The sequence below is a fragment of the Coenobita brevimanus genome, chromosome 13, assembly GCF_032717465.1.
Source record: "Coenobita brevimanus isolate Jiangsu-jjx chromosome 13, ASM3271746v2, whole genome shotgun sequence".
NCBI classification, from domain to species: domain Eukaryota; kingdom Metazoa; phylum Arthropoda; class Malacostraca; order Decapoda; family Coenobitidae; genus Coenobita; species Coenobita brevimanus.
This window is the reverse complement of record NC_136966.1, coordinates 39,312,955-39,326,220: the sequence shown is the minus strand read 5'-3', so window position 1 is coordinate 39,326,220 and position 13,266 is coordinate 39,312,955. Positions and strand designations below refer to the sequence as shown.

The 13,266-nt window shown below is 40.1% G+C and overlaps 1 protein-coding gene across 1 annotated transcript in view; it reads left to right on the top strand.

Moving 5' to 3' along the window:
* The window catches only part of LeuRS-m (Leucyl-tRNA synthetase, mitochondrial), a 370,394-nt gene that overhangs the window by 149,990 nt on the left and 207,138 nt on the right, over positions 1-13,266 (top strand). The window contains exon 6 of the mRNA XM_080284805.1: positions 9,983-10,149. Within this exon, the coding sequence (XP_080140931.1) occupies positions 9,983-10,149 (167 nt within the window). The remainder of the gene's footprint in view (positions 1-9,982; positions 10,150-13,266) is intronic.

Genomic DNA, 13,266 nt, shown 5'->3' with positions numbered 1-13,266 from the left:
TTCCATTCAGTATGAAAGGTCTTACCTAAATTAAAGAAAGTTGTTTGGAGTTAACAAGAATAAACTAAGCAAGTATTTCATTCTTAGTGATGGGGTTAAATGACGTATGTTTGGATGTACGGTATGCATGATTCACGAGGCAACTACTGTTGGTATCATCTTATATCCTGCTAATGTTGTGGTGATTAGATGTTCATTGTGCAGTTATATTGCATATTTCAGATATTTATGAATATTCAAGAGGTGTATGTGATAAAATGTTTAAATGATTGTAACAAAATGTACTCTACATTCATGGTTAAACTGGGGCTCTGTTTGGGAGAGCCATGGAGACAGGGCAGCACATGTACTTACTGTGCATATTATATAATACCTGCAGTTATAGTATGAAGAGTGTTGGGATGTAAAAGATACTACATTATACTGGATAAATAACCCATGACTGAATTTGAATTTTCATGTTAGATTTTAGTTAGTCACAAATTTGCCCAAATTAACATTATATATATATATATATATATATATATATATATATATACAGGGCACTTGCTAACTGCCGATGGTTGTGAGCCATTTGGCTCCTAATGTTTCAGAGTTATGAGCCAAAAAAAAAAAAACTTTAGTAGCCAACCTGCCTACGAGCTGAAATATTTTACAAGCAATAAATATATTTATTTATTTATGCATTGTGATGATTAGAATCATATAATGAGGTTTTAAACATTCACAGTGGCGACAAGGAAAGACTTAATAATTGATCACAGTGTGCTTTCTTGTTCATTTAAGTGAGATATACTTATTTTGTAGTTTACTGGGTTTTGAAGTGGATATATTTTCTCCTCGCCAATATGCGACTTGCACGTAAAATTTATTCGCCGAAGGGAAAAAATACTCACATTTGCGAGCTGTGGCTCGCCAAACAAGGGCCCTGATATATATATATATATATATATATATATATATATATATATATATACACAATGGAAGCTCGATTATCCAGGCTCGGATTATCCAGCTTTCGGTATATCCGGGCCGTGACCGAATGGTTCAGTGGTACAGTAATTCATAGAATTATCCGTAAGATAGCTCCGGTTTAAACAGGAAGCATCCAGTTGCTAGGGAGCGAGGCATGGGTAAACCAGAGAGAGTCTGCTCACCCTGCCCCCACCCACACCTCCTGCTCACAACTCGATCACAAGGGTGGTAGGGTGGAGTTTGGTAAGGCAACTGATACTCCTGACCTAGCCTAACCTTGCTTAACTACTTAATAATTTAAAATAATTCAACCTAACCTGGGCTTCAGTTGGGAAATTGGGAAACTTAATCCACTTTTGTGTATGATGAGTTTCTTCCATTATGGCCGAAGCAGTCGTAGGTACGGCTTACAGAACATGATTATAAAAGAGAAAATCTTTCAGCAAGAGAAGGTAATTTACTACCCTCAAAATATAAAAACACAGAAAACAAACTGGAGGAATATGAAGTGAATTGGTGAAGTCTTTAGGCTGTATGCTTAGACAAAAAGTAATGGGTTTCCCAATTTTAGGAAACGAAATGGAACAAAAATGTCTGCTAATCATAAAAAAAAAATTACTCATCTCATGTGTTCTCGTAAGTTAGCATTCAGTTCTGCATTCTTCGTTAGATGTCGCGCCTCCCAACACATTTCGGACCGACAGAGCATAGTTATTTCTTCCTCTTACATTTACTGTTCATTCTTTTGTTCGTTCTTAAGTGTACTGTATGTGTGAAAGAGAGTATTAATACAAACAATAATGCATTCCATTAACCCCATCATAGCTGCCAGCCTCGAACAATGGTTTACTGTACCGGTGTCAGGGATGTTGGGTTAGGGAGAGCTATAAAAACTGCGAACAATTATGGGAAGGGAACGAAGGTCACTGGTATGTTTTCACAACCCTCCTCTACCATCTCAAACAGTCAGGCGGCCTGCCACTTCATTTCAGATGTTTTCGCCGATATGTTTAAATGCTAATGTAACATGCACCCTAATTATGAGTAAGTGTCTTCCATTATGCCTGAAACAATCGTAGGCAAGGCTTGAGGAATGTTATGATAAAAATAGAGGAAATCTTTCAGCCAAACATAATTTACCACCCACAAAATAGGCAGAAAAATACAGAAAACAAACTAGAGCAATATGAATTGATTTGGTAAGGTTATTAGGCTGAATGCTTGGAGGAAAATTTATGTGTTTCACAATTATAGGGGATGAAATGGAACAAACATGTTTACTAATAAGAAAAAATACTTTCATCTCAAGTGTTCTCGTAAGGTGGCATTCAGTTCCACATTCTTTGTTCAGTGTCGCTTCCCAACACATTTCGGACCGACAGAGCATACAGTTATTTCTGCTCCTTACAGTTAAGTGTACATTTATTGCACATTCTTTTGTTCATTTGTGTATGTGTGAAAGAGAGAGTATTGATATGTATTCCATTAACCCCTTCATGGCCACCAGCCTTGAACAATGCTTTACTGTACCGGTGTCAGTGACGTTGAGTTAGGGAGAGCCATAAAAACTGTGAACAGTTTTGGGAAGGGAATGAAGGTCACTGGTATGTTTATACGACCCTACTCTACCATCCCAAACAGCTAGGCGGTCCTTTCATCCCAGATGTTTTCGCCGATATGTTTAAATGGTAAAGTAACATGCACCCAAATATTATGTTTAAATGCTAATGTAACATGCTCCCTAATTTTATTAATTTTTTCACGAATCATAGCAAATCACAAGATGGGTTTAGGGAGGAGGGGAAAAAGCCAGGTTTACCAGCCGAGTCTTTTCACATCTAAGAAAAAGAAACTGACTTTATAACATTGAAAAATGGTTTCAGGGTCTGCCACGGGAGCACACAAATTTCTGAACTCACGAACATTGAGGATTTGAGGGGGGTAAACATACGCTTTGCTGTAAGCAGTAAAAGCACCTTACCAAATCAGTTCATCCTGATAGTCTATTATATTTTTCTTATTATTTCTGGGTTGGTAAATAAACATTTCTTGTTAAATCTGTTTCCCCGATGTTTTTAACTGTTCTGGTGTGACGACTCTTTGTTTGATTTGTTAACGTATTGGCAGAAGACACTGTTCTAATCTAAGTGTTTAAACCTGGCCTAACCTAACTTAACTGCACCTAATAATTTAACCTACCTAATCTTCAGTTGGGAAACGAAGTCCACATTTGAGTACGATGAGTTTCGTTCATTGTGCAGGAAACAATCGTAGGTACAGCTTTAGAACGTGACGATAATAACAGGGAGGAAATCTTTCCGTAAGAAAACGTGATTTAACGAACTGAATATACAGGTAGTCTGAAAAATACTGAAACAAGCTGGAGGAATATACACTGAACTGGAAAAGTCTTTCTGGTACTTAAAATGTACATTTACCGGTAAATAAATCAGTCTAACAGTACAGTACTTGTGTTTTGGTTCCACCGGATTAATCGTGCTTTCGGACCAATCGGGCACCCCTTAACACCATATAGCCCGGATAACCGAGCTGTCTCTGTATATATATATATTCACACATATACAGTATACAAACACAGTCTATCCTCGTCTAACACGGTTTTCCCTAACATGAAAATGGTCTAACACGGTACAATTTTCCGGAAGCAGTAGCCCTTCTAACACTGCCATTGATGAAGCTAACACAGTTATTTGCCCAGCCAAACCAGTGTTCTCCCCTGTACCTCTTCTCTGGCATAGTGTGTCTCCTCTTATCCTCCCATAAGGTAAATAAAATGTGGCCTTTAACTTTACAGCTTGCCAATTACATCTAATTGGTGCCAGAAAAATGCCATTATTAGCGAAAACATTATTCGTGTGACATTAAAATAAATGTATAAAGAGTTTTTTGGTGCTACTACCCCTGGACTTTTACTCATTTTTCCCATTTGAAGCCCTCCTATCACTACTTTTTTTAGCTGAAATAATAATATTAGTAATTAAATCATCATGAGTAATATAAAATTCTACTCAAAGGAGATAATGAGGTGTTTGGTGTGATGATTGCTTCGAGGCTTGTGCATGGAAGTTACTACGGTGTACCCCCTGACCCCTCGCTGGCCTCGTCCCCACTCCTGCCTCTCGCGCCTGAGTCACCCACTTATGTCAACAATTCATCAAACCCCATGAAGTCAAAATCGTCAGGAAAGTTCCCAATGTCACCATCTATTCCACCTTTCTCTGTCGTTCTTCCTCGTCTGGCCGGCGTTGTGAAAGAAAGTAGGTGATGAGTGACTGATGGTGGGCATTCACTTGGTTGTGATACTGTTTCTCGTATATTCTTGAAATTTGATTTACAAGCCCAGTCATTAGTCATTAATTCTGATGGCCGCTCACTCTCTGTCTTAGCAAACTTGAGTTGTGGCAGGATTGCCAACTAGGCATGTTTAACAGTTGCCAGTGTTGTATTATTTCAGGCTTTAATGAAGAAATTTATGGGCTGTCGAATGCTATATTTCTTCCAGGATGCAACAACAGCCATTATGGTGGAGGTTGCAGCAGGTGAGTCAAGTGGGGCTGTGGAGGTGGAGGCAGCTGGTGAGTCAGGTGGGACAGTGGAGGTGGAGGGGACAGCATCGTCGAGTCAGGGGAGGTGGCGAGGGGAGGATCATCCATCTCCTCCTTGCTACTGTTCACATTTTTGGCAATGTCTTTCCTCTCATCTTGTGTGTCTTTTTCATTTCACATCTTGTTAGGACATATTAGCAGTATAACAACTTGGCATTGGCGAAATAACCATTATTCAAGTAAATCCAAACGTTATTATAGAAACTGGGTGTCTATTCTAACTTACTGTTATTGCCAAAAACATTATTGTCGAAGTCGTTATTGGCGAGATCCTACTGTAGTAATACTATTATATAATTTTTTAATGCTTTCTAGGAGGTTAAAATTGGGGGCTATAAAAAAATTTTGCACCACTGGGGGGTATAAAAGTGGCCTTTGGGCAGGGGTGCGGAAGGAAATAAGGGGTTTCAAGAGTCCAACTAACACAAAATTTCTCAACACAGTAGGGGTGCTGAAGCAATTAACCGTGCTAGACGAAGACAGACCGTGTACTGTATATATAGATGCAGTAATTCCTCCAATGTCCCATGTAATAGAGCCGAAGGCATGTCCGGATAGTGGTCCTGTCCTGATATTGGGCCCCAGCCTCCTGGACTTGTACTTATGGACCCTAACTCAGAAATACACCTATACAACTCCCTCTGGACATGCATTGCACCTATTTAAGACCCAGATCACACCAATAAGGGACATAAAAGACTGAAATAAATGCAAAAGAACCATAAAATGAGGTTTTAGAAGTGAGTTTATACAATATTAAACATTCTGGGTACTTACAACAAGTCCCTGGCTCTTGGACTGGTTTGAACCGCCAGTTTGCAGTCCACAGTTAATCCTTTGCACTTTAAATTCTTATTTCTTAACACTGCACAACACTGTAAATTCCCGTGTGTTCTAGTGGTTAGGTATTGCAGTTTATTCACTGTTTATTCACAAAAAACAAGCACCTGTGGCTTGCATTGCTATAAGCATCTGCTCTCGATCGGAGTTAGGCTGTGACTGTTGATGATGGCGGGGTAACAGAGTTGCCAGATCGCAACGGCCACATTACCAAACTCCCCAATTTTCATTACCATTTTTAATTTTCATTACCAAATTCGTAAAGCTAGCATCTATTCTTCACAAATAATTATATACACAAGTGGAAATACATGTAATCACTCTTCTTATAATTAAGAGCATGTTGATTATTATCACGCTACATAGGCTACCAAATTAATCAGAGAGAGCAAACAATCCACCATCTCCGTCCTGTGTATCCTCATACATGTGAAAAATCTGTTTGGTATTGTATTATTCTGATTCATTACCAAACGAAATTGGCCCACATTTGATAATGAAAAATACCAAATGGCAACCCTGACAGGGGAGGGGGGAGGAAGGAAGGGGTGAAGGGACCATGATGTAACAGCTGTTCGGCGCCACGCGGCAATTTCAAATTACGGGTGGGAATAAAGTCAGATTTTTTCTCAAATTTTTTGCGGTTTTTGGCCCATTTTGGGAATATTGGATCCCGGGACGAAAATGTCCGGTTATTAGGGATGTCCGGAAATTGGGCGTCCGGATGTATATATATACAGTATATATATGTATATATATACATATATATATATATATATATATATATATATATATACTGTACCCTTGCGTCCAACATGGTAATATTGTCATGCATGGGTCCCGTGTTGGACCAAAAACATGTTGGACAAACAACAGAGCTTATGGGGAAAAATGAATTATGTCAGCAACCCTAGGAAAAGTCACCCAAAATACCTACCATATACCTATACATATATTGGTACTACTGTAATTATAATAAATGGTACTGTGCTATGAATGATAACTAAACTTTTAGGATAGTGTTGGTGGGCTTGCTGGGTATGGAAGGTGGTATCCAAGGCTGTAGGTAGTTCTACTGGGTCCCCGGAGGATGGCTGCTGGCGTCACTAGCGGGTAATGGCTGCTGCTCCTCCTCAACATTCCTCATAAATCCTTCGAAATCACACTCAGAATCACTATCTTCGTCCACAGCCACGGAAGGTCCTGCTTCTGCGTGTCCTGGCACTCTGTAAGCCTTCACTGCTGCCAGGATCTTGTCTTGGTTTTTTATTATGGTCCTCACGTTGGCTTCATTCATGTCGTAGGCCTTGGCGATGTCCACTTTCCTCTCCCCTTTCTTCTTCCTCTCGATGCTTTCTAGCTTGGTGGCCTGGGGGAGGTGCCGCTGCTTCTTGGGGTTCTCAGAAGGCTTCCTGGGCATCGTGAGCAGGGTAAAATGCAGTAACAAGGGCAGAAAATGCAGCAAGAAAAAAAGCACCTTCCAATGCGAATTATGCGACTGAGTGGCGCTGTGGTGGGAGAAATTTAAACAAAACCTCACGTGAGAGCAGAAGCATTTTTAATTGGGCGACATCACGATCACCTCACGATAGTGGGTGGGGGAGGCTACTTGATCAGAAGTTTTGATTGGCTGTCAACATCACGGGAACGTCCAGTATGACCGTGTTGGACCAGGGGTGATCATGCTAGAGGCATACTCTGTGGATTTCGCCCACTTCTTAGAGCTCCGTCCGTGTTATGCTAATGCACCCGTGTTACAGTAATTAAACCGAATTAAATCTTACTAATTATTGCTCTCCGTGCTGGACACGAATCGTGCTGGACAAACCCGTGTTGGACGCGAGGGTACTGTATATATATATATATATATATATATATATATATATATATAGGGGAGAGAGAAGTATGTGGTAACCATAGGGATATTTGCCTTCTTAGTGTGACTGGTAAAATATATGGTAGAATACTCATTGATAGGGTTAGGCATATGACAGAGGAGCTAGTTGGAAAAGAACAAGGGGGATTTAGGAAGGGAAAAGGGTGTGTAGATCAGATATTTGTTCTAAGGTGTCAAGTGGGGTTGGTGGAGGATTAGTGCCCCTCACTGTAAAACAATTAACTCTAAGCCCTTGGCCACCCCATTTGGGATACATGGCGTCTGGCAATGGATGGATGGATGGATGTTTAGTGGAGAAGTATCTAGAGAAGGGAAGGAAAGTGTATGCTGCCTTCATGGACTTGGAGAAAGCTTATGACAGAATAGATAGGCAAGGTATGTGGAAGGTATTAAGAATATATGGAGTGGAGGGGAAATTGTTGAGTGCTGTGAAGAGTATGTACAAGGGAGCTAGGGCTACGGTGCGAGTGGATGGTGAGCTGAGTGAGTTCTTTGATCTCAATGTGGGACTGAAACAGGGGTGTATGATGTCTCCATGGCTGTTTAATATATACATGGATGGGGTTGTAAAGGAGGTGCAAGGTAGGGCAGTGGATGTGGGGCTGGCCCTAATGAATGAGGGTGAGATTTGGAAGCTTCCGGTGTTGCTGTTTGCTGATGATACAGTATTGTTGAGTGAAGATGAATGGGAGTTGCAGGGTTTGGTGAATGAATTTGGGACAGTGTGTAGGAGGAGGAAGCTGAAAGTTAATGTAAACAAAAGTAAAGTTATGGTGTTTGAGAGGGATGAAGTCACAGAGTGTGCAGTGAGGTTGGATGGTGAGGATATGGAGAATGTGAGTGCATTCAAGTACTTGGGTAGTGTGATGAGTAAAGATGGAACTTTGGGGGATGAAATACGTGAAAGGGTACAGCAGGGAAGGAAGGTTGTTGGTACACTGAAAGCAGTGATGAGAAATAGGGAGGTGAGTATGGAAGTAAAAAAGTCACTGCATGATGGTATTGTGATCCCTGCCTTGACGTATGGAAGCGAGGCGTGGACCTTGCAAGAGGGGAACAAGTCAAGAGTGAGAGCAGTGGAAATGAGTTACTTGAGAGGAGCATGTGGAGTGACGTGGAGGGACAGGTTGACGAATGAAGAAGTGAAGGAACGTTGTGGGGTGGATGTGGATGTGGTTGAGAAGATTAGGAGAAATACACTGAGGTGGTTTGGACATGTGGAGAGAATGGAGAATGAAAGACTGACTAAGAGGGTGTATGTAGGTGAGGTGGAGGGAGGGAGAGGGAGGGGTAGACCGAGGATGAGGTGGAGGGATGGAGTTGAGAGGTATATGAGGGAGGGGGGGGTGAGTTGGGGGGAGGGTAGTCAAATGGTGGGTGACAGAGTGACTTGGAGGCGTTTTGTCTGCGGCCACCCTTTGTGGGATTAGGGCGTCGGGCTATAGATAGATAGATATATATGTGTATATATATATATATATATATATATATACACACAGTATATATATAATATATATGTAACATATATACTGCACAGTAATGCATTGATATACGATACCCCGGCTTAATGATGGGAGTAGAAATTCCACCATACCCCACGTAACAAAGGCCAAACCCCAGTTTAACAATGAGTTTTGATTTTTTAAAACTTATTTTAATGATATTTTAGACTAAAATTGTGTGTTTAGGTTGATTTATTAACTGTTTTTAGACTAAGATTAATGTGTTTTAGCTAAAGATGGGGTGAACGTTGTCATTTTGGGGTACAGGTTACTAAACTTGATTTTCCAGACTTAAATTTGACGATTTGCAGATTTTATTTTAGTGAGTTATTACAGGTGGTAGGCTTAGGTTAGCCTCTTTTACAGCTGTAAGGCCATTTAAGTTGGCTCTAAACTTGCTTTTGGGCTCATTTGGGTGGGTTTTGGACTTGGTTGAGGGGGAAACCCAAGGCTGAAAATTGCATCCCATTACTTTACATGTTAAATCTACCCCAGTATACAAGACCCCGCCTAACGATGGGTTTTTACCTAACCAATTGGGGTATACCTATATATATATACAAGTAAGACATCACTATAATGGACTAATTGGGGTCCAAGCCATTATGAAAAATTCGAAATTCCAATAAAAGCAACATCCGGCCTTCCCCCTGCTAATCCAGACTTTTTCCCATATATCAGACATTAGTCCGGATCACATGAATGGTTTTTAAACTGTTTTGACTCCCATTGCAGTATTGTACTGTGTTATAACTTCACTAATCAAATGGTATAATATATATAATAATACTGTACTGTACACTGATACATATGTCTTTTGTTTACATTATTATGGTGAACATAGCTGAAGTGGTCAGGCAGTCCGGACTGCTTCTGGCTTTATTGGACTTTTTCCAATACATAGGAATTTAGTCTGGTAGCTCGTCGAATCCGATAAAAGCGAATTCCGGTCTATTGAAGTCCGTTATATCAAGGTTTTTCTATATATATAAATAAATGTTGTGTGTGTGTGTGTGTATACATATAGATAGATAGATATATATATATATATATATATATATATATACAGTATATATATATATATATCTGTATGTATATATCAAGTGCTGTCAATTAAACGTTGTATATGCTGTCACTGTCAGGTGTGGTGGGGCAGCTAAACGAGAGACGGACACGATGGACACATTTGTTGATTCCTCGTGGTATTTCCTGCGGTTCCTGGACCCTCACAACACCCAGCAACCCTTTTCACATGAGTCTCAGGCAGCTTTCATGCCTGTTGATGTTTATGTTGGTGGTAAAGAACATGGTCAGTTGCTAGTTAACTTCTGGAGTAAAGTATTTTCTTTTGTTTTGTTTAGTCCTGCAGCCAAACTTGGCAGTATAGTTTACCAAAGGAACTGTTAATTTGCACCTACAATTATTCTTTGACATGCTCGGATCAAACTTGCACAGATTTGACTTGCATGGTGATCAAAACCATGACTGCAATCCATCTTGCTTGAATTTTGAAGTTGGTACAGTTGATTTTGACAAGTTGGGAGAATCTTGAATTAATGTGTAAACTATTTTGCTTCTGAATAACCATGTTTTGGTGGTTTCTTCACGTGATGCTTTTTTTTTTTTTTTTTTTTTTTTTTTTTTTTTACAAAACATTAGGAATAACAGTGGCTGTCAAGTGCATGACCATTGATGGACCTAGACCAGTACAATATTTTCTATAGTGTGTTCAGTTTTTTACTTGCAGTATGTAATGCTGCATATTGTGTGTGTGTTCTTACCTAATTGTATCTTTACAGGAATGAGTCAAACTCGTACTGTCCCGTGTGTTAAACCATTTTTATCATGCATATCCATAAATTTATGAATAGTTTTGGCACACACTATTTCATTCAGTAATGCATTCCACTGATCAATGCCCCTGTGTTTCCGTATGTCTTTATCACCTCTCTTTTTATGTAGTTTTTTGCAGTGTCCTCTTACTGATGCTTCCCCATAGGTTATATACTCATTTATGTCTATTTTCTCTTTCCCTGAGATGTATTTATATAGGATAATCATGTCTCCTCTTTTCCTTCTCTCTGTAGTGTAGGTAGATTCAGTTTTTCTAGTTTTTCTTCATAGCTTATATCCCTTAACCCTCCCCGTCCCGACCACTTTCTCACCACTGGTACCCCCCAATCCCGACCATTTTTGGACCCAAATTTTTTTTGCTAAAACTTTCGCTTTTGGTCAGAAACAATGGTCAGTCACGAAGAAATTGTTCCCCGGGGTCCATAAGTGCCCTAAACAGGTATGCCTTGGTCACACCTGGCACCGTGTTCTCTGTAGGTGGTCTGAGCCTCTAACGTTTTCTATGGTATTATAAGTCTGGGAAACCAATGAAAGTAAGTAGATATGTATTTATTACAAACATAAAAACATGTGATAAAAGAGTAAATTGGATTTTATAGAAAAATAGAGCTGAAATAAGCATTGTACCATCGTGCGAAACGAGCAAAATCGGGCAGACTGGTCACGATGAATCGCTAACATTCCAGAATTATGATACATATCATTTTTTCTACGTACATAATACTTCTACAATAACATTATACCATTTTACATTTTATTGAACTGTTTTTATGTATTCACAGGCCTTTCGATAACATTTAGCGTAATGTTAGCTCTTATTTACGTAGTGAGTGAACTCGCTGTGACTGTTGTTTCAACTCGTATTGTTTTTTTTCTACTTACATAATACTTTCCTAATAACATTATACACTTTTCCACTTTAGAGAACTGTTTTGAGATAGTTTCAGGCCTTACGTAAATATTTAGCGTAATAATAGCGCATAATAACACACACGGTGAAGTCACTATGACTACTATTTCAACTTACAACCTATTTTTGTACTTATATAATAATTCTCCACTAACATTGCACATGTTTACACTTGATATAATTGATATCACATAATTTCAGACCTTACGATTCAACTGAGCGTCACATTATCGCGTACTTACACAGTGAGTGTTATCGCGATATCATTTGTTTCATCTTACACTAGTATTCAACTTATAAATTACCTTACTACTAACATTACAACCTTTTCCACTTTATATAATTCCTATCACATACTTACTGACCAGAATGTTCTACTGAGCGTAATATTTTCGCAGATTTACACAGTGGGTGTATTCGTGACATCAATTATTACAACTTACACTATTTTTCAACTTATACGTTTTATTCATGCTAACATTACACCCGTTTCCACTTTATATTCTTTGCTATCACATATTTACTGACCAGAGTGTTATACTGAGCGTCATATTTTCGCAGATTTACACAGTGGGTGTAGTTTTGATATCACTTCTTTCAACTTACACTATTTCTCAACTTATACATTACTTTCTTGAAAACATTACACCCATTTCAACTTTATATATGACTTAGCACCTACTGACTGGCCTTACCATTATAATGAGCGTCATATCGCCATCCCACACAGTTTCAGTAGTGTAGGAAATTATGGTACTCTTTGAAACAAGACTGAAGGCACAACGCAACATTGCACTCGACACACTCGTACCTTGTGTCTTTTCTCTGAGTGGATGGTCTGACTGTCGAGTGCTTGCATACATGGCAGCGACGCTGGGGTTTACGACGGTTTGGGTTGGAAGGGATTGTGCTAGGATAGTGCCGTCCTGCGAGGCGTAGGGGAGTCTGGGCAGCCATGGGGGTGCGGGTGCGGTGTGTGGGTCTGTCCTGGGCATGCTTGGTGATTATTTCATGTGCCAGCTCCCTCACAAACCCCTCAAAGGTCTCGGATACTCCGGTGGTCATGGCGTGCAGGTAGTGTGCGTTCAGGACCATGATGTCGAGCAAGTGGAAAAAGAGTTTCTTGTACCACTTCATCGTGGTCCTGGCACAGTCAACACTGGAAATCATCGAGTCTGACTGATCCACTTGCCTCATGTTCAGATTATAGTCCAGTACAGACTCGGGTTTCCAGATGTTGCGCCTCCTCTCGCTACGGTGATCCACGGAGTCTGTGCGGTGCATCAGGGGGCTGTGAACAGTTGATAGGAGGCAAACTTCCCTGTTGTGGTTCCACAGAGTGGCAAGGATGTTATTGGCCTGGAAGAAAACCACCTCGTTCTTGTCAAGTTTCCTCCCTATCTTGACCATATGGCGACGGTTTCTCTTGACTGTACCACAGACTCCGGTGTCGTGTGGAGGAACCTAGCGAGAAGAGGGCTAGTGTACCAGTTGTCCAGGTACAACACATGACCACGATGAAGGTACTCCTCTATCATTGTCTTCACCACGGCCCCAGAGAGTCCTATACTACGATCTTCTGTTATATCTGTCTGTGCGCCCGTGTACAAGACTATGTCTTGCACATAACCAGTCTTACAGTCACACATAACAAAGATCTTG